Source organism: Muscardinus avellanarius, assembly GCF_963383645.1.
Source record: "Muscardinus avellanarius genome assembly, chromosome: 12".
Classification (NCBI taxonomy): Eukaryota; Metazoa; Chordata; class Mammalia; order Rodentia; family Gliridae; genus Muscardinus; species Muscardinus avellanarius.
Genome location: NC_137798.1, coordinates 83,068,054 through 83,090,653, shown reverse-complemented (window position 1 = coordinate 83,090,653; position 22,600 = coordinate 83,068,054). Strand labels below are relative to the sequence as shown.

Sequence of the window (22,600 nt, the reverse complement as noted above, 5' to 3'; positions counted from 1 at the left end):
TATATTGTCAGCCTGATACACTGTATCATTTTTTTAAAAAAATTGGTCCTTAAATTTTCTCAGTGCAGTATTAACCCTTTCTTTTTCTAAAAGCAAACTGTCTCCACCCTCTCCTAAGGTCCCCAATGCTATAGAAATTTGAACAGGCAGACTTGCCATCACCCTTAAAGGTAAGGAAAGGGTTAACACCACCTGGTCATTTTCTGTCATAAAATGGCCACTTGCAAACAGCTAACCGCACAAACACCCATCCCAGATTTTAGAGAGGTGGGGTCATCGGGTGTAGGGTAAAAGCAGTTGTAGGTCATTATCACAATCGATTGGTTTCTTTGATTGCTGCTATCTCAAAGGCTCCCAGACCAACCCACTCACAAAGCCCATCTCTGTCTTCTTGCCTGAATGCCCAGACTGAATGGGTGCCCACAGCATTCAGGGAGAAGGCAGAGAAGGCAGGGGAGGAGGTAGTTTTGAGCACCTTTGACATCCTGCCTACTCACTCTGCAATTCTGCATTTTGAGGTGAGAAGATTTTTTTTTTTTTTTTTTTTTTTTTTTTAGTTTTGCTTTTATTTTTAAATGGGAAAGAGAGGGAAAAAAAAGGTCTGACTGCCCAGTGCTGATAACCAGAACAGGTATTTTGTGCCAGTAATTTTATTAATATCCAGTTGAAAGTCACAGGCACACACCCCATAAAAATTCCTGGGTCAAATCATTGGGTCTTAGTAGGGTATTGGCAGGGATGGCTAAGAAATGTCTCAATGATGAGCTACCAACCTGCCAGGTTGAACTCAATTTTGATTTATGATAGTGAAAATTCCAGTTAGGAATTTGTCTAAAGTCAGATATAAAAAAGTAGAAACCAAATATTAGAGAAGAGGAAGAATGGTACAAGGAAAATTACAGTTCTAACCCATACTCTCCTGATCAAGGTTGACCCAATACTTTATAGAGGACTTGTCGAGGATAATGCCACCATTCAAATGTCCCCAAATCAACTATTTTAAGCAAGCAAGTGGTAAAGGAACCAGTGGCAACCAACAGGGCAGGATGAAACTGTTAAGTCCAGATAAGAACAATTCAAGACATCCCCAAAGAAGAAGCAGGCAGAGATCCATTCCCCAGAAGACATCTCTTGAGAAAAATCTGGGTTTGGTTTCGTGCGGTTAGGTTTGTCATGTGTCGTCAACCGCAACAGAAAAGTGGGAGCAAACAGCCCTGGAGCAATTGGTACGATCACCAGACAGAGGAGGCCATGCCCCTGGGAGGAGTAGGAGAGGGAGGGCAGGTGGGGGTGGGCACAGGGCGCTGCAGCTATTGGTTGCACCTACCATCACCCAGAGCTGGAGAAAGGTCCTTTTCTGATGTAATGAAGAGGGAAGGGAATCAGGTGTATGAGCATGCTTAGGGGAGGAGGGTGCCTAATGTCACAAACCCAAGCACAGGGAGTGGTCTCCATTGGTTTCTGTGCAGCTGAGGACTGTGTTATTATGGAAGAATCTGGTCATGGTATCCTTTACCTCAAGTGAGGACGTGGAGCTTTCAATACGTCAGACAGTGTGTTTAAGTCAGCAGATGAAGAATTATTTTGCTACTATACAATAAGTGGTTTGATGGGAAAACCTGCGTACTCTCTTCTCAAGTTCTGAGGGGAGGGTTGTGTTGGAGTGGATATATGTTTTTGTGAAAAAATAAGCCAGGTAACTAACTAGAAGAAGACATTCTCTTGAGATCTCTCTTTGGTAGCAGCCAGAGTTCTTCTCTGTGTGCAAAAAAGTCTGCATGAGTCTTAGCGTGGCATTTGAGTTATGTGTCTACGTGTGCATTTGTGTGTTTTTTTTTTATTTTAGTAAATGAGGAGAAATGATGATTCTCCTCATTGGTGAGATTTGGGCTGAGCAAGGAAGAGATGAATGCTTCTAAAAGTTGTGTTTTCAATAATGCATAAACGGTAGTTAGTAAGTCTAGAGGGAAAATGTCTAGAGAATTTAAATGCAGTTAACTAAACTGTCTAGCACTGTCTCGAATTCTTCACCATGGAGAAAGTGCTCTTGGTCCTCGGCTGAGAATCCTGAAGTCATTACCCTGTATGAACTGACTTCTCTGTAGTGTGGTTCAATTTAATTGAACACTAAAAAAAAAAAAAAAAGATTCCTTCTATGCATGTTTCAAAGGTGACTACCATGAAAGTAGCTTTAAATCGTTAAGAATGTCACATCATTGATCCACAGTATTGACTCGTAGAGGTAACAGATAATCCATGATGATCTAGCAGTTTAGAGACATGTGTCCTAGACTCAGCTCTGCTCCCAAATTTTTATATAAGTAAAAGTAAGCATAAAAACACTTCCTCAATTTATCTCCAAAATTATTATAAGATTAAATAAAACAAGATTTTTTTAAAATCTTTAAGTGTTTAAACAATGTAATAATAAAATATTTATATTATATCTTTAAATGATTAAGGAGCAGATAACAGGGTTGATAACTAGTCAACCTCAGAGTTTTTTTTCTTTTCTTTTTGTGGTATTGGGGATTGAACCCGGGGCATTCAACCTTTGAGCTACACTTCCAGCCCTACCTTTTAATATTTTATTTTGAAACAAGGTCTCACTAAGTTGCAGAGGGCCTAAGTAACTGAGGCTGGCTGGGAGCTTGCAGCCCTCCTGTCTCAGCTTTGAACATGTGTGTGACGCAGAATATTTTATCACAACAGTTACAGCAGTTATCATTACACAGGGCTACCTTCAGAAAGCAAAGCCCTTGAAAAATCCTCATCTCCTTGACATTCAGCAGATAGGTTACACCATAGAAATATATTCTAGGCTTTTCTATCTTGAGCTTATATGTGTGATCATTTTAAAATAAATTAGAAAATCATTTGTGCATGTGCTAAAAAAAGGACACAACATACTAAGAAAATAAAGAAACACTTCAAGTTCTGAGGAAACATTGGTAAATTCAAACTCTGCTTGGAGATGTTTTTATCTACAACCAAGAAAAAAAGAAAAATGAAACTGTGGAGAAAAAAAGATATATTTGTGAAGGGGTGAATTTGAGAAAGGAAGACAGAAGAATCTTTGGACTCAGTTTAAATAGGAAGAGTCGCATATACAGAGCACAAGGAATTTAAATTTCGTTTCTTAGGTCAGGTTCGAAAGAATGTTAAATAAATTGAAAAGAGAAATTGTGATGAACCAAACCCCTCAGAGAGCAAAGACACCAGGAATGCTTCTGGATGAGCACGGTGCTCTCTAGGGAGAGGCTATTTTTTTTTCCAAAGTGTTTCACCTAAGAAGGACTTAGACTGATGGTGTGCCAAAAGAAGCCAAAAGGCAAAAGTGAAGTCTTTATGAAAAACACATATCCCAGATTTTGGCCATATCTATAAATAGAAAAAAATATTATATTTTCAGTAATACAAGTGAGATCTATGACTAACTTGGTGTGTGTGTGTGTGTGTGTGTGTGTGTGTGTGTTTAAGAGAGAGAGAGAATATGAATATCTATCTCTTCCTTTGTTGCCCATCCTCTTGTATCCCTTCCTCCGCCCTCTGTTTTTATTTCTAAGATGTGATCCTGTCACAGGAGACTTTCTAATCTTTACAAAATAGCTTCTAATAAGGAAAAACAAGTTGTCATCTGTTTAGAGACACAGTATGCACTCCCCCGGGGTCCCATGGAGTTGAATCATCCTCATCTGTGCATCTGTCTTTTGCTCTGAAATAGGTGGAAAGATAAAACTGTCTTCATCTTCTTTTTCTGGGTGCTAGGTAGTGGATGCTTTTTTTGTCTATATGTATGTATATATGTTTTATATATATAATTGCTTCTGCTGTTTTTCAGAGAAGTAGGTAATCAGTTGCTTGTTGTTGGTTTAGGTCATAAGCACTCAAGCTGGTTTGTTTAAGGTGAAAAAAGGGTTGTGTGGAAAGGAAGGTTGGGGGACAGGGGTATGCCCATCCCTGTAGGCTGCTCAGTACTCTCTGTTCTCAAGGCTGTTTGCTATGCGGGCCGCAGGCTTTGGGCCTTTGAAGGGTTGAATACCATCTTTTGATTTACCATGGTTGATGGCTGGGAGGATTGGAAACTCAAAAACACACACGAAAAAAAGTCCAGCAAAAGAGAAAAAACCCAAAATAACCAAACACATACACACACACACACACACACACACACACATACACAGATACACAAACCCAAGAAAACCAAGGTACACATTGACAACAGAAATCAAATGAAGTTGGGCACAAAAAAAAGACAGTGTTGTAAAAGCTGCAAACCAGGAAGAAGAAAAAAAAAGACATAACTAAATAAGCCACTGCTCAAAACAGTCTGCTTTGCCCTAGAGATTTTAAAATTACAATGTGGGTATTTTGCAAGTATGACCAATTGCTATGGATTCAAAACATCACCCTCTCATTAGGCCCATGTAGAGCTTTTCATTGTTTTGAATCTGGTGCATTTGTCCACCGTGTCTTCTCTGGGCCTCTAATAAACTGTTCCACTTAAGTTTTATAAAGGAGCTCTGAATCCAAACATATTCTACATGCCCAAATAAATCTATTACCTCAGAAAGTTTGGACTCAGCTATATTGCTAATACTGTCAGCGCTGAGCATTGACTTTCTGCTGAGCAGAAAGAACAGAAATAATGGTTGGTTAGTTGTTTCTTCTGAAAACTGAGGCCCCCACTCTCCATAGAAGATCAATTAGAATCCAGTAAAGGGAGTCAATAGCAGGTGGGAATATAAGGCCATAGGGAGAATTTCCAAAGTATCTCTTATATGTAACTGCAGTGAAAGAATAGATTCTATCCCAAGAGAGCTTCAAATTTGGCCATTATTTTTCAAATCTAGAGTAAAATGAATATGCATTGCAGGAAGGAAACAAAGTGATTGGTTGGTAATGACATAGAGTCACAACCTTTACCCAAACGGTTACTAAGAAGTAGTTAGGAATGCCAGGAAAGAAAATAGGGTTACTTATCAAGAGGTACATTTTTCTTCTACATGTCATATACTCTAAACTTAGGAAATTATTTTTCCAGTGGGACAGTAGGACAATCTGACTTCTTGTCCCACTAAGAGAAAGTATAAAGAGAATTCAGTATCATCAGGGCCACTGGAATGTCTTATCCAAACAGTGGCTATGGAACTAGAAACTTCTCACTCTATTCTTTTAGTCTAGTTCTCTGCCATCCCTCCCTCTCACTTAGCCTCCTCTCCCTCCACACCCCTGCCCTCAGTGTTGACTGTTTTGAGTGGTGACCAGGGAGTTGGACTTAATGAAAATATGATTGATCAAAAGATGGACCAAAGTAGCGTGTTTTACACAAAGCTAAACAATTCCAAAATAAAACAAGAAAGGAAACTTAGAAAACAAATAATCTAGTAAAGAAACCACCACTGTCAGAAACCAGAAATTGACATCAAAACCTCATGCAGAAACAAGAAGGTTTTTGTTGCTGTTGGGTTTTATCCTTGGTCTATTAAACAAGAGGTGAGCAGTTAATTTTTCAAGAAACAAACAAAGAATTCAATCCAACCAATGAAAATCAGAAAAGAAAAGGAAGACAAGCCCAAACAGAGTGGCAGAGGGTCCTTCATACGATACCTAGGTTAACCATGAGCTTGACACGCCCCCCATCCAGCTCCAGACGCAGCGTGTCTGCAGAGTCCCTGGAGGTAGTGGCCACCAGCAGCCCATAAGCCCGCTGGGACATGAAGCGGAAGGACACATCCTCTGCCTCAGTGTGCATGACCATGGGCATGACGATCTTCATGTACATACTGCCGTCATAGCTCAGGATGGACGCCTCTGTCAAAGCAAAATGAAAGAGATGGTTAGTGCGAAGGATGCTAAAGTTTCAAATACCCCTTTGCTTCCAGGATAAGTAGAGAAGGCACCAAATTTGTAGCAAGATGACATGCCTTTGATAGACCTCCACTGATGCTACCTTTTACCTGTGTACACTTGTACAAATTTTTTTAAATTTGGTGGTACCGGGGTTCCTGGAAGCCCTTCTACCTCCGGGATACACTCCCAGACCTATTTTATATTTTTGAAACAGGGCCTCTTATGCCAGCGCGGCTGGCTTCGAACCTGCGCGATCCTCCTGTCTCCACCGCCCAAGCGCAGGGATTACAAGCATGTGCCACCACACCTGGCCAGACCACTTAAACCCTGAGGCTCTATTTTCTTATTTGCAACAGGCATATGATGACACTGGTCCCTGATCTCACAGACTTATCAAGGGTACCAAATTAAAGAATGGATGTGAAGGTACTTCCCAAAAGGGAAACTGCCCCCACAAATAATAGAGACTGTAGTTCTGTAGGGTGTAAATAAAGGTACAAAAAGCAAAACTTAGAATACCCATATTTGAAAGAAGAATAGGAGAAAAGCAGAAGTTTATAATCGCTAAAGCAGAACAGATATCTGATAGGGAGCTGCCCAAAGGAGGGACAGGCAGCAGCATCAGGATGGTACCCAGAATACCCTGTGGCCAGGTACTGGGAGAGGGGCTCAGTTATCTAAAAACTGCTAGAGATAGAAACACCCATAACAAGTTAATAGCACCCTTGAGAAATTCAGTTTACTTTGATTCAAATAGACCTCCTATAAGGAAAGAGGGGGAACACATTTGTGATATATTCTTCAGTAAGAGCACTTTGTTTCTGAGACTCCTACCCACACCCCTATATGTTTTCTCAATCTTGTAATGTGGATCTAATGGCCAAACTATGGAACCAGATGAGATGTCCATCGACAGATAAATGGATTACAAAACTATGGGATATGTACACAATGAAATTTTACTCAGCCATAAAGAAGAACAAAGTATGTTATTTGCAGAGAAATGGGTGGAATTGGAGAATATTATGTTAAGTGAGATTAGTCAGTCACAAATAGAGAATAGTCAGTCATTTTCCCTAATATGCAGAAGCTAGGAGAAAAATGGGATACAGGAAGGACTGTAGACAAAAAGGAGAAACCTTAGATGAATAAAGAAGGGGACCTAAATGAGGGAGATGGGAGGGGAGAAGAGTGAAACACCCTAATACACATGATGTACATTCACAAACATCAAAGTCAATCACTAAGCCAAACATGAGAAGGAGAGGTGGGGGAGGGCATAGGATGGGAATTGGGGAAGGGCTAAATGAGTGAGGTGTGCATGTATGCCTCTACCATCTTGTACCTCATTAAGATATATGCTTATAATGCACCAATAATATTGGAATATGTATGTAGGTTATATGCAAAGATTATATTATTTATGTAAGAAACTTTAGCATCTGTGAATTTTGATATTTACAAGGGTCCTGGAACCAATTCAAATGGTCTGCTTGCCTCTGGTCTTTCCCAGTTCCGATTCCTTCTGTACATTAGAATAAAGACATTAGGTGAGACATATGGTGCTAATAACATAATAGAGAACAAAAAACTAATGTGATAGGTTCTCCCAACAGTTTGAGTCACCACCACACCCAACCTATTTGCATACCAAATAAAAGGTCCCGGAAAAGTGATATAAAGTCTGCAACTCCTATCCCTCAGGTAAGACTCCAGCAATGCTCTTAGCTGTGCATTACAATTTGTGAAGGGGACCACAGAAACACATGGGATAGTTGTAGGCAACATTACAATAAAAGGCATATTATAAAAATCTGTTCTTAGATGGGGAACATAATCTAAATTTAACATATACTCCAGATGTGAAAGAAACTGTTTTACTTCCCAGAAAAGTGGAACCAAACAAAAATCAAGACTAATAGCTGAAATTTATTGGGCACTTAATATCATCCTGGTGCTTTCTAGGACTTTACATGCATTCAGAAGTCTCTTAATCCTCAAGAAGACCATGAGGAAGACAATATTTTTATTATATTTTATGCACACCAGGTCACACCACTAATAAGTGGCAGTGTTGAGAGCTGAAGGCAGATGGTCTAATTCTTGAGGCTGTGCATTTAACCACTTGCCAGATTGTTAAAGAGCTATACCAGGAATACATTCATGTTTCTAAGCATTCAAATACATCTATAATACTTCACATTAGAGTGTGGTGGCGAGTGTGTGTGTGTGTGTATGTGTGTGTGTGTGTGTGTATACACATATGCCATTATTTAAACTCATGTTATTTGTACATAAATAAGATTACATAAATATAGATAATACATATATTTTTGCTGTTCTATAAAGGATGAGTACCACTAATCATTAATACACACCTTTTCCCGTACACAATCACACACACATAGAGTCCTATTCTAGAGACATTAGGATAATAAATGAGCCATGAAATTATTATTTTCATGCATTCAACTTATATACATTCCAAAATTAGTGGCTATTTATGTTCTTCTGATCATGTATAGTCTATAACATATATATATATATGTATGTATAAAATATGAATACATATTTTAAAGTCATGATTGCTACTATCCGACAAGAAATATCAGGTAAGTATATAGTTAAATGGCTAATGGTTCAAAATAAAATGTTTATCCCAATGTTTATGTCTCTCTGAATCTGTGTCATCAATATTTTTAAGGGGAGGATGTTGAAGCAGAAAATTTAATATGGGAATCAGCTAAAACAAAATCTATTACATGGATTCATATAAATTTGCTAAATTATTTCAAACACAAAGTCTATCATTAATAGAATTATAACTTTAGGGGAGCCTAATAAGGAAAAGCTATTCAATCTATAAATCTATGAGATTATTGAATACTGAGAACCACATCATGGGATGCTTATCATATATTTATATTTAATAGTTCCCCTATTTTTATTCTTTATTACCTCCTTTTGTCTTGAGTAAATTTTTCGTGTGTGTGTGTGTGTGTGTGTGTGTGTGTGTGTGTGTGTGTGTTTGTGTACGTGTGTGTTACTGAGGATTGAGCTCACGGACATTCTACTTCTGAGCTACACACTCAGCCCCATTTTATTTTTTACTTTGAAATACAATCTCCCTAAGTTGCAGGGGAATCTCACGAGGTTGCTGAGGCTGGCTGTGAACCTGTGATCCTTCTGTATCAGCCTTCCAAATATTGGAATTACAAAAATGCGCGACCATGCCCATCTTAAATGAATATTTTCTAGCATGCTATTTTTAATACCTTTAGTAATATTTATCTACGCTCTCTGAGCTATTTTCTTCCTTCTTACTCTAAGGCTTACTATTATCATATAGGCTTAACACATATATGCACACACATATCTTAATATATGAAAATTTATTTCATCTTTATACTAAATTCCAGTAAAATATAGAAATTATTTTTTCTTCAGTGGGGGAGACCAAATTCACTCTACCACTGAGCTATATCCTCAATCCAAAATAAAGTAAAAGTACTTTTATATCGCTTTCTTTCCTTCCTTTTTTATAAAATTAGCATTATGTTTATATAAATTACAAATATAACAATACATTACTATGATTACCTTATAACATTTTTATTTTTTAAGAAGCTAAGAGAAGAGTTTATAATATGTTGATAGAGTGCTTTTTAAATTAAGCTTATTATTTACCATCTCTGACTTTATTCATTTCTTCCTGTGAAATGGATTTAGCATCTGGTGTCATTTCCTTTATTCCAATATAACATCATTCATTTGGGTTTTATGGTTAAGTATATGACAATTCTATATGTTATAGGCATAAAAATACAATTTTAAGATATTGTTTTATGCATTTGCTTTTTAAATCAGTTAAGATAAAAGAAATGTATAATTATCCTGTCTTTCATCATTACCTACATAATTATCTCTACTGGAGTTTTTTTTCACACTCAAATTAACGTCTGCTGTCATTTTCTTTCAGCCTGAAGTTCTTCCAATAATTTTATAAGGTAAGTGTACTTAAGTTCTTTGTTTTTATTTATTTGTGGATGTCTTTATTTCACCTTCAGTTTTGAAAGGCAGCTGCATATAGGCTTCTTGGCTGACAGTTTAATAGCTTTTTCTTTAAGCACTTTGTATGTGGTTTCCACTGTTCCTGAAGAGATGTCAGTAGTTAGTCTCATTGTGGGACTCTTGTATATGATAACTTTTCTGCTTTCAAGACTTTATCTTTATCTTTGGCTTCCAATATTTTTATTTTATTGTATCTGGCTATGGATCTCTTTGCATTTATCCTACTTAGACTTCATTGAGCTTCTTGGACAGGAAGTGTTTTTGTTTTTCATCAACTTTGGGAATTCTACAGGCATAATTTGAACATTTCCTCTATTCTCTTCCCCGTTTTCTCCTAGTTTTCTCATATGAATCTATATATCTATATATATATATATGTAATATATATGGAATATATGGAATATGTTCTATGTATGGAATATGTATATGTACACAAACTTCTCTGAGATGCTATCTTTATTCATTTTGCTTTCTTCTATTCAAACTATATAATCTCCATTGAGCTATCTTCAAATTTATTGATTCTTTTTTCTGCCAACTAAAATCTATTGTTGAACCCCTCTATACTTTCAAATTCTAAAACTTCCATTTATAGATAGATTGATGAATACTATACATAACTTAGCCTCTTAATATTTCCTATTTGATGGGTCATTACTAAGTACCAATAAGTAATGATGGATCATTACTTAAGCATAGTTTCCCTTAATTCTTTGAACACATTTAAGTCCCATATATAGTCCCCCCTTTTTTTTTGGTGGTACTGGGGTTCCTGGAAGCCCTTCTACCTCCGGGCTACACTCCCAGACCTATTTTTACATTTTATATTTGGAAACAGGGTCTCCTAAGCCAGCGCGCGCGCAGCTGGCTTCAAACCTGCGCGATCCTCCTGTCTCTGCCTCCCAAGCGCGGGGATTACAAGCGTGCGCCACCACGCCCGGCTTATAGTCCCCTTTAAAGATAGTTTCTATTGCCTGCGTGTGTTTTCATGTAAGGATCACATTTTTTTGTTTCTTTGTACATAATATAATTTTCTGGTTGAAAATTGAACTTTTAGGCAACACATTATAGTAAGTTTGTATATGGACTCCCTCCCTTCCCCTTTTTGTTCATCTATTTACTAAGTGACTTAATTGGACTAATTCTGTTACTTGCATTTTCTCACCAGTGTCAAAGATCTAATGTTCATACTTAGATATTTCCCTTTTTTTCTCTTTTGCTCTGCCCCTCAATGAGGGTAAGCCACTTATTGGCCAAATCATATCTTTAAGCACATTTAATCAGTTAGATTTAATTATTTGTTAGGTATATACAACTTGGAAACTGTTTTCAGAAGGTTTATGATTTTGTCTTATGTTTAGATAGGGACTAGTAGCTTGAGAATTGTTCCTCTTTCACTCCCAGGAATATACAGTCTGAAGAATAAGCCTGATCTTCCAGACGACCAAGGAGAAATATGGTTTTATCTTTAAACCTGGTTTCTGAAGGGCAGCACCCATATAAAGTAGCTTAAGACTCAACTAGTTTTCATGAGAGGCTCCTCCCCTGGCTGATGGGCTAATGGACCTCTGTGTGGCTTGAGAATGCTTTTAAATCTGCCCTATGCTCTACTCTAGTTATCCCTGAGTGTGTGTAGATGAGAAACATGTATAATTTTCCAGAACGTCACTTAGAGGTGTTTACACAGAATACTGCTTCTGCAACATGGCGCTGGGAGGAGTTGAAAGGCCCCAGCAGCCTGTCCCTTCTGCAATGAAACTGTATCCCTAGTAACTGGCAGACCTGATGAGGGGGTTCTTGTCTTCTTGGTCACATTCACCCGTAATTTGGCTTCCACAATAGGGAGCAGGGTTGGGGTAGAAGATGGGAAAATTTTATAGTTTAAATGTCACAACTCTCACTCTTGTTGCTGAGCTTAATAGATTACTTGAATAAACATTTCTTCATTTGGTATTTATCCCAAAGACAATTTTTGGAGATAGAGAGATAGAGAGAGAGGTTTAATAACTTTTCTTATGAAGTGGTTATTTCACAGGGAAGATTATCTTTGAGTTTCTTGGACAGCTATTTAGAGTTATCCTACTTTAGGCTATTACAAGTGTTTTATACTTTTGTCCATATAATTTTTCTGAGCCCTAAGTGAGCTTATTTTCATTTTTCATAGTAGACTCAATTCTAATTTGAGGATAAAAGTAATTAACATTACTTAATCATTGTGATACTTCAAAGCACTTATTAATCTTTTTTTCTTTCTTATTTTCTGATTATTGCCTGATTGTTCTTTCACCTCTACGATCAATAGCTTTAAGAGGGAAAAGCTACCTTCCCACTGGCAGTCAGAGGTTCCTCCCAAATAAAGGTAGGGGTTGTCATTAGAATACTGCAGAATATGACAGAAATTAGTTGGGAAAAAGTTTCCTGTGTAATTCTTATGTGAAGGAAATAATCCAGGGAGGAAAAAAATGACAGCATATACTTTATTTGTGTTTATTTCTTTTGTCTATACAATGTTGAACTTTCTGAAGAATGAGATCCAGTTTTCCTAGCATATGTCAAATTAGTCTCAGAGGATTATAATTTCTGTAGCCTTTTATTCTCCTCTTCTGAATTTAAAGACAAATCAAATTAAGGGTTTTTATGTTTTAAAATAGTACATATGGCCAGGGGTGGTGGCACACGCTCGGGAGGCAGAGACAGGAAGGATCGAGTAGTTTCAAAGCCAGCCTTGCTGGCTTAAGAGACCCTGTTTCCAAATAAAAAATATAAAATAGGTCTGGGAGTGTTGCCTGGAGGTAGAAGGGTTTCCAGGAACCCCAGTACCACCAAAAAAATAATAATAAAAAATAAAATAAAACTAGTACAGAGTTACTACTTTAAAATATAAGAGATGTAGACATACCTAAAGAAAAAAAAATAACTTTCCAAATCATACCACTGAGAAATAACCACCACTAACAGTAGTAAAACCTATTTCTAGATATTTTTCCAAGCATATATACAAATAGAAGGATAAATAAAGGAAAGCTCTTTTAAAGAGAAAAATTCCATATATTCTATTTTAAAGCTAACTTTAATTTTGCATGAGGTTATTTAAATATAAAACCTGAGTTCCAGGTATTTTTTTTCAAAAAAGTATTACTTTCTAAGAGAACTCGCTTTAAAAATATGAAAATATTGATATCATTATTTTAACTATCTGCTTCTAATTAGAAATAAAATGAGAATAGTATTTTCTTCTTCATCCTTGAATTTTGCTTATATTGCCATTTTTATCATATGTTATGTAGGAAAGGGTTAACCCCACAGATTTGAGTTGTTCAGACCGTGCACTTTCTAAAGAATCTGTTTGGATGTCTGGTCCATCAGTAGCTCCCGGCAATTGAACTCTTGGAATCTTCTAAATGATGAGTTCTTGTGGCCTTCGGCCTTGTATTACACAGTAATAGTTGATACAGATAGTTGGTAACTGACAGTATAATTTATGATAAACACCTGCATCCCCTTTGGGATCTGAAGCCTCCATAACTTAAGTCAGTCATGCAAGCATTGTATGTGTATGTGGCTGACTTGAAATAAAGATCTTCACAAAGGTCCAAAGGTATCAAACTGGAAATTCTTCCTAACATAAAGAACTGCCTCTGAAGCTCAAAATAGCATGCGAGTTTCTAAAGGAATTTTATATAGTATGCTCAGCCTGAGATTATTGATGGACTCCACGGCTTCTTCCCTGGATGCTAACACTTTCCATGAATTGTCATATATAGCACTGCTAGAGAAATTAGACTCATCCTTCAAGTCTCAATTGGAGGCGGAGTCTTCAAAGCTTATGCTTCTTTTTGTCTAGACTTCGCCCCAGGTGACTTTTCCCTTATTTATTTATTTAGTTTTTTGGTGTGTGGGTACTGTCATAATACATCTTAATGGGAGTACAAAATGGTAGAGACATACATACACACATCACTCTTTAGCCCTTCCCCAATTGCCACCCTATTCCCTCCCCCATCTCTCCTTCTCATGTTTGGCTTGGTGATTGACTTTGATATGTTTGTGAATGTACATCATGTGCATTAGGAAATTTCCCTCTTCTCCCCTCCCATCTCCCTCAGCTAGGTGCCTTATTTGCTCATGTGTGGTGTTCCTTCATCATCCAGAGTTCCTCCCTTTCATTTCGCTGTAATAAACCCTAACTCAAACCATAAGTATAATGGTTGTGGGTCCTATGAGTTCTTGTAGAGATGATTCTTTGAGCATGGATTGGAAGACTTCTGTCATACAGGTTGACTTTGTCTCATATTCTTAATATATACCATCATCATGATTTTGTTTACATACTTAAGTGTTGCCACTGTATTCACCAAGGTCTTTTTCTTTAATTCCAGCTTCTCCATTTCTAAATAATTTTGTTGCATCCCTTAAATGTTTAGCTTTCATGGCAATGTCTTTTTAAAATCTAACTCACTAGTGTTTCATTACCTACATTATTTATGTTTGTGAATATCTGCTCCTGTTATTTACATTTGGGTTCATATGTTCATATGGTTATACATAATTCTTGCCACCACTTTTTTCATACCAAATTTTACAGACACGGCTTTACTGTAATTGAGTGTGTAATGCCAGCATTCTACCTCATCAGCAGTCATAGAAATTTTGTCTACATACCTGAAGAATATGATTTTAATCAAAGAACATAATCAATACATCTCAGGTGGAGTATACTATGTAAAATTTCCTTAGAAATTAGCATACTATTTTGATCTTCAAAGGCAGCTATTTATATCGATATAGTTCTTTATATTGATATATCCACCTTGATACCTTTGGAAAACTTCTAAAAGTATTCAGTTTTTCTATTTCAAGGATCCCATCATCTGTCTGTCCTCCATACTGCTCAGCTTCTGTAGGGCAGGTTTAATCTTTTTGGCTTTTTTTAAAATCAGCATTCACTGTGATGATCTTCCATTCCCACTGGAAATACCTCAATTTGTAGTCATTTCTTCTCCAACTCATGTTGCTACAAATGATGTGAAGTTAATTCAATGGTTACATCATTTGGGGCTTTTTTCCCCTTCGCTCAACAGTTTTCCCCTTTCTTTCACTCAGACACGTTGCCTAACTGTTCTTTAAATTTTTGTAGCATTAATTGAATTTTCTTGAGTTGTTTTATAGTGCAAATATAATATAGGATATAGTACAAAAGGCTTTTTTCTGTTCTTTGATTCTTTATCAAGGATTTGACTTTTCTCAGCTATTTCTCTTTTACAGTTTATCTTATTTTTCTGTTGTTCTGTGCTTGCATTGCTGTGTCTGTGCCTTTTCTCCAGCTCAAGCTCATGGGGCTCTGTCCAGAGTTTCCAGCAGAAACACTTTTAGTGACTTGTTGACTCCCAGTATCATCTATAGTTTAGTGTTTTAATATTGTGAGTTCTCTGTGCTTTTTTTTTTTTTTTGCTGTCATTTGAGAGATGACCAAATCTGGGAAGAAAATGCAGGGAAGCAATGACAAGCTCAGTCAAGGTTGTGTGTGATCTCCTTTAGCTACGGCTGCAAACTCGTTTGTGAAGCTTTGTAAAATTTCCAGCACTGGAAGTCACCACACCTGCTAGAGAAGTGTGTCCTAATGAAATGGGGAGATACGTTAGGTTTCCGATGCATATAATCCTGAGACTTCTCTTCTGATTCGTGTCCCATTGTTTTTGTTACATGTATTTCTCTCACACCATCATTTCCAGTACTGTCCAGTCAATGGTGAAACGGAAAATAATGGGTAGCAAATTTGTTCCTTTTTATATATGAAAGCATTAGGGAAAATTCTTTTCATTTAACCATTTAGACAATCCCCACCAAGGAACTCAACCCAAGCTTCACTGTGCTTCTGACCTGGCTTCTCAATTGTGTGCTCTGCTCCCACTTTTTGATATTTATGACAATGGTTTGTGTCCTTTCTCCTAGTTGGGGTTAATGATTATGCAGTTGCTATACTGATTTTGTTTAACATGAAATAGGGAGTTTTGGGTAGTACTTTTCTTTACCATCTGCCCACTCCTTTCTTTAATCAAATTAGTAATCTGACTACCAGAGAAACAAGAAATCATCAAAACCAAGAGTTCTAAGTTCTTTCATCATACTAAAAACCTATGTTGTGTTAGGTGTGATAAAGTATAGTCAAGAAAAAAGTGATGGTCATTTGAGAAATATGAATTGTTTAGAGGTTCTTCTTGCCTACATGTATTAGAAAGTGACACCATTGACAGCTCCTATAATCTTGAAGGAGAACACCAGATTTCCAGGCAATATTTAAAAAGGGGAAAATTTACTGGCCTATAAAATTGATATGATATTTATGATAATTTGGTATTGATACAGAATTTTCTACCATGATAATTTGACCCTTAAGCTGTCTTCTAGGGAGAGAAGACACTCGCATTCAGTTACCCTGTGAACAAGATACCACTACATACTCTCTTCCTCACCCTCTTCTGATACTTTCGAGACACCCTTCCTGCTCACTCACTCAGCTACTGGCTTCACATACTCTGTAGGAGTGTTTTATTCTGACAAAGCCTCCAAAATACACAGATTGCTTCCTCTCTACCCAAACTGGACTGATCTCCAACAGTGTGCAAATCTATGCAGCAATGCCTGCCAGGTTCTAAATCTGTATTTTGCAACAGCAAGAGCAACATAAATCTCCAGCTATGAACAGACCCAACAGTAGCCTGTAACAATTCCAAGGAATCAACAAAATAGATGTGGAATGCTGTCCTCCCTCTTGTGGACAGGTTGAGAACTTTCTGTGTCCTGAGTATAATGCTATCATGACATTCACTCATACCGTTTTCTCATTCCAAGAAACTAGAGGACTCTAAAGAGATGACAAGAATTAGTATTTCTCATTTTAATAAAAGCATGTATATAATTTTCCATATTTTTAATATTCAAAAGAAAATTAAAAGGAATATGGGAGTAGAAAAAACCTAGTTGATGAATGTATACTCACTAAGAGAGTGTTTATTTAATCAAGGAATTCATGTGGCTTTTCTTAAATGGCAATCCTTAAATGAACTTAAAAATGCAACTAAACTTGTAAAAATTAAACATCACACAACTTTCTAGAAATCTGCTGCATGCAATAATGCTTGGTCACTCAAATGACTAATATTTAACACATACAGATGTGATAAAATTGGGAGGGAATAACTTGGTTGTAGCCTTTAATAAGTGTTTAGCAAGTTGCAGTTATAGATTTGTTTGTTTGTTTGTTTGTTTATTGGTGGTACTGGGGATAGAACCCAGGGACCTTCTACCTCCGGGCTATACTCCCAGACCTATTTTATATTTTGGAAACAGGGTCTCTTAAGCCAGCTGAGTCTGGCTTTGAACCTTCTCGATCTTCCTGCCTCAGCCTCCCAAGGGCGGGGACTACAAGCGTGCGCTACCACGTCCAGCTGCAGTTAGAGATTTAAATCATTACATTATTATACTTGAAAAGTGACCAAAATGTTGTGGGAATTCTGCGCAGGCATCTATACCTTTGCCCAGAGTCGCTGAGGGTGAGGTGTCACTTGCATTCCAAGAATGAGGAGTCACAAATTGGAGAGTGGCAAGGCATCCCAGCTGCAGGGACAGCGGTCATACAACACAAGGTTGGCAAGGACATGGAATTCAATAATCTACTAAGCATGCTGTGTGGCACAGCATCTGGTGAAAACTAGTTACAGTATGGCCCATTCAAGGGGCAGGAGGAGTTCCTTGTGGAACTAAGTCTAATAGTTTTCTCAACAGGACACTACTTGACAAAAACCAGGTATTTGTTGCCAAGGCTACCTGTGCATTATGGGATGTTTAGCAGCATCTGTGACCTCCACCCACTAGATGCTAGTAGACACCCAAAACTGTCTTCAAACCTTTGACAGAAAAACTACCCCCAGGTTGAGCACATTGGACACATAAGTATTAGAGAGATAAAATTTGAGAATGAAGGGACTTATAGAGTGTCCATTATAAAACTCCTGATAACACAATCAGGAGGATAGATATTAGAACACATAGAGGATTTTTAGACAGGTGGTGATATAATTAAAATTGTTTCTTAAGCTAAGTCTAGTGGTACAGAGAAGACAGAATTGTGTGGTGAGAAATCGGAGGCAATCTTATACAATTTTCTTCCAGATATGATTGCCATTCTTGTATTTTGCAAACTTGTTAAAAATTTTCAAAACACAACCATGTTAATTGGCAGTGGTAGGCTTCTGAGAATTGCTCTGACCCTGAGTCAATTCAGGGAAGCTCCACTGTGCAGAGCTATAATTACATATAAGGGCCACCCTCCCATTCAGCATCATTGCTTGGTGTGCTAGACCTGGAAGCATATAAAAAGTCCTAAATTGAATTTTAGATGTTAGGTATTTAACTGTGAAACCTTGTAGAGCCTCAATTTCCCCATTTACAACATGAGTAATAGTAACACTAAATCAGTCCAGATATTAAGGAATCATATGTCTCTGTATGTATGTATCTGTATCATATGGATGTGCATGCACACACTATCAATATGCTATTTCCAATACCTCTTGCACACTACTGGCTATGGAAGAAAGGAAATACAAAAGAATTTGGACAGCCTGAGATTATGAACAGCCCATGCAGGACATGAAATAAAATATATGCCTCCTAAGAGATGTGGCTAAGAGCAAATAATTAATAGGAGGAACCGTCACAACTCTAAGTTTATACACAGTAGAATCTAGAGTCACCAGGCCAATATACTGCTCCTTGAATCAAAATCCTTATAGTTTTGCATCCCTTAGAATGTTATTAGAATTAATATTTTATTCTATGTTATGTCTCAAGGCTAATACATTAGTTCATCTATGGCCCCAGGCAATGTACAGTAGAACATGCTTTTCTTGTGAAACTATATTATTTGTAGTATTAGTTTTCAATAGTTATAGTAAATTTACTATTTTAATATCTTAGTTTATTTATTCAACATTTAGTTTGGGGTACACATATGTTCCAGGCTATGTTCTAGACCTCAGAGATGTAGCAATGGATAAAACAAATTTATGTAGCTATAATGACCTAGGATAAAGGTTGAATAAAAGTAACCTGATTCATCTAAAATACAAATGCAAAAGCTCTTATAGTATACTGTATATATATATATATATATATATATATATATATATATATATATAATAAACCAACAGCGGGCATGGTGGTGCATGCTTGTAATCCTAGTACTTGGGAGGCAGAGACATGAGGATAGCAGGTTCATGGCCGGCCTCAGCTACATTGTGAGACCCTCCACAACTTAGTGAGACCCTATTTCAAAACCAAGAATAAAAAAATAGATCTGAAGGTATAAGTCAGAGACAGAGTACTTCTGGGTTCAATCCCTAGTTCCCCAAAAATGTACTAATAAGCAAATAGCAGCATATCTCAAATATTCCTATTCTACAGCCTTCTATCAATATCATTCTATGGGAACTTTGTTTGGCAGACTAAGGAGTTAGATAACCTCATCAAGATATGAGCAATGGCTCAACAGTATTAAACAATCATGTTTCATTTCCTTTTGTCCGAAACATGGAGGTACTTGCTATGGCCATCACCTAAGGTAACAGGATCCTGGGATGGACAGAAAGCAAAGCCCAGTGTTGTGCTAAGCTTGCCAAACACAAAGGTAAAGTTGTGGCTGTCTGGCAGGTGGTTAGGATGCATCATGCACAGGCTGCTACTGCAGAAACAATGGAGAAGACTGCTCAGATTAAGCTATAAACATTTCTTCTTGTCAGGGCTCTATTTCCCTGCAAACAGAAAGTTGTTTTATAGGGTTGGCAAAGTGTATTAGAAATTATATTACCAGCCCACAGCTGATGAGCTTATAAGTCTGCAGAGAACAAGATATTTGGTTTTGTTGCCAAGTTTAGCCTGTCAAAATTGAACGTGAAGCACCAGTCAGAGAGGAGCTACTAAAATTTAGAAACGAGTGGGCCAAGAATAGCACTGGAACAGAAGGAAGAAGGTACAGGGCTCATGACACTCATTTGTTTCCGAAGCCTTTCTCTTGAAGATATCTTTAGGGCTCAGTGACCCTGTCCAGCACCTCCTGAGTCAATAATTAATTATACCTTGAACCACCAGGCAGCTAAGGGTGTGTCTCATGAATGCATGGACTGTTTCCAGTGAAAAGTTTCCACACTTTATTGTACCACTCCCAAAATATTTTTGGCTTCTTGTTTATTTTTCTAACTAGCAAGAGCTGCCCTGTTTTCAGTGTATTTGGCATATAATTTAATGTTCTTATTTTCCACTTATAGACTAGAGTCATTTTTCTATTAAAAAAAAATCATGTCACTTTCAAAGGCACAGAATTCTCAATCTTAGATGATTAGGCTCCTGGTTACATCTCCACGGGTTCTGACCTAGCTAATCAGTTTCACTGCTGATGTTCTAGGGTAATTATTATTAGTACCACCTTTTACTCAAAGGTGTAGCAGTTTAGACTGAAAGCCAGATGGTAACCCGACCGTATAGCCCAAATTCTACTATTTTCCTTTGTCCTTAATGCCTCTCATGCTGGCCTTCTTTTGTTTTCTTGAACACCAACATACCAATTTGTTTTCATATTTGGGCATTGGATCAACCAGTTCTTCAGTGTGGAATTCCCTGTTCCCTGTTTATTTTGCATGTCTGGATTCTTCTCATAGAAGCCCTCTCCCAAATAGCCTAACTAATACCCTGATTGCTCAAATTGCCCCTCTCTCCAGGCGTGTTCTAGCACACCAGTTCATTTATTGTTTATGAAAGCACTTAAATCATCTGATTTTTTTTTTGTTCATGGGTTTATCTGACTCCTGGTTGAACATAAATTCTATGAATACAATTCTTTTTCATTTATTAGCATGTAGATTTTTCCTACATGAGTGGCCCATAGCAGATGGTCAGTAAAATAGATGTTGACTGAAGAAAAAACCTTGAGTATCACCTTCTCTGGGAACCTTTTTTGGCTACCTATGGTAAGACTGGCCACCCATTCTCTGTGGCTATCTGGTTCACACATTTATTATTGTCAGTGCCTATAAGACTTTTGGCATGCATTTTAGTTCACTTGTTTGCTTCTCTCTTGACATTACAAAACAAAACTAGTAGAATAAATATGTTTTTGGTTTTTTATTTGAGTGTCATTTTATATTATTTCTTTTTTATTTTTTTTAAGTACTGGGGATAGTTAGAAGTCCTAGGGGCATTCTACCTCAGAGCTACACCCCCACCCCTGTTTTATATTCTTTATTTTGAAACAGAGTCTCACTGAGTTGCAAAGGGCCTCACTAAGTACCTGAGGCTGTCCTAGAACCTCGATCCCCCTTTCTTAGCCTCCCAAATGCTGGGATTACAAGCACGCACCATCACGCCTGGCTTGAGTGTTGTTTAAACTTGATATTCTAACTTACATACTTACAAAATAGCTACAAAACTATATCAAGAGTCCTTTGCCCTACTAATATCAAACATCATCATAGAGTGATTATTAATAATAGCAATTATAATGCATACTGATACATTTTAAATAATTTCAGATCTTAATCAAATTTTACCATTTTTCCACTATGTTCTTTTTCTGTCTATATTGCATTAGTTATATTTATCCTTAGTTTCTGCCAGTCTCTAATAGCTTTCTATCTTTTCTTGTCTTTTATGTCCTTTTAAACAGACCTATGTAGCCAGGCATAGTGGTGCACACTTGTAATCCCAGCATTTGGGAGGCTGAGACAGGAGGATCGTGGTTCACAGACAGCCTCAGCTACCTAGTGAGTCCCTTTGCAACTCAGTGAGACCCTGTTTTAAAATAAAGAATAAAAAATAGGGCTGGGGATGCTGCTCGTAGATAGAATTCTTCTGAGTTTCATCCCCAGTATATCAACAAAAAGTAAACTGAACTATTTTATGAAGTATCCTATTTTGTGAAATGTCCAATGTTTCTTCATGCTTGATATGAGGGTTTACATTTTTGGTAAGAATATCATAAAACGCCACTGTGTGCTTCTCAGTTCATTGTATATTGATGTTGAGATATATTGTTCTTGGTGATGGTGATGGATTAAGTGGGTGTCTCCCAGATCTCTCCCTTTTTAAATTACTGTTCTATTTTTAACTTTTTAATGCTCATTTTAATTTTACTGAAAATACAAGTAAAATATTTAATAAAAGGTACTAAGAACTAAACCCAGTGGTATTCTACTCTGAACTACATCCCCAATCCTTATACTTTTTTATTTTAAAACAGAGTCTCACTAAATTACTGAACCTGGCCTGGAATCTGCAATCTTCCTCCTGTCTCAGTCCTCCAACTACTGGCATTAAACACGTACCACCATTCCCACAAGTGACTGTTTTTTTTCCCTTTGTAGTTGATAAGTATTTTAAAGAAGATGCTTTGAGACTATGCAAATCTTATTTCTCTTCGGTATTTCATGTAGTAACTTTATCACCCATTAATGGACCTTGTCTGTAAAATTTATCACTGTGGTTGTGGCCTCATAGGGATGGTCACTCCTTTCCTAATGAACATTTATTAATTAGAACTCTATTGCATTCTTGCTCATTTTTAATTCTTCCTGCCATGGCTTATTGTGCTTCTGGTACATATCTCTGTAAATAGTGACTCTAG

General features: G+C 37.2%; 1 protein-coding gene across 14 annotated transcripts in view; it reads right to left on the bottom strand.

Annotated features, from left to right (window-relative positions):
• Positions 1 to 22,600, bottom strand: part of NRXN3 (neurexin 3) — a gene marked incomplete at both ends in the record, with an annotated part of 1,617,361 nt that overhangs the window by 1,030,871 nt on the left and 563,890 nt on the right. For all 14 annotated transcript variants that reach the window (XM_080707448.1, XM_080707461.1, XM_080707458.1 and 11 more), the window contains one exon: positions 5,611 to 5,814. In XM_080707448.1, the coding sequence (XP_080563574.1) occupies positions 5,611 to 5,814 (204 nt within the window). The remainder of the gene's footprint in view (positions 1 to 5,610; positions 5,815 to 22,600) is intronic.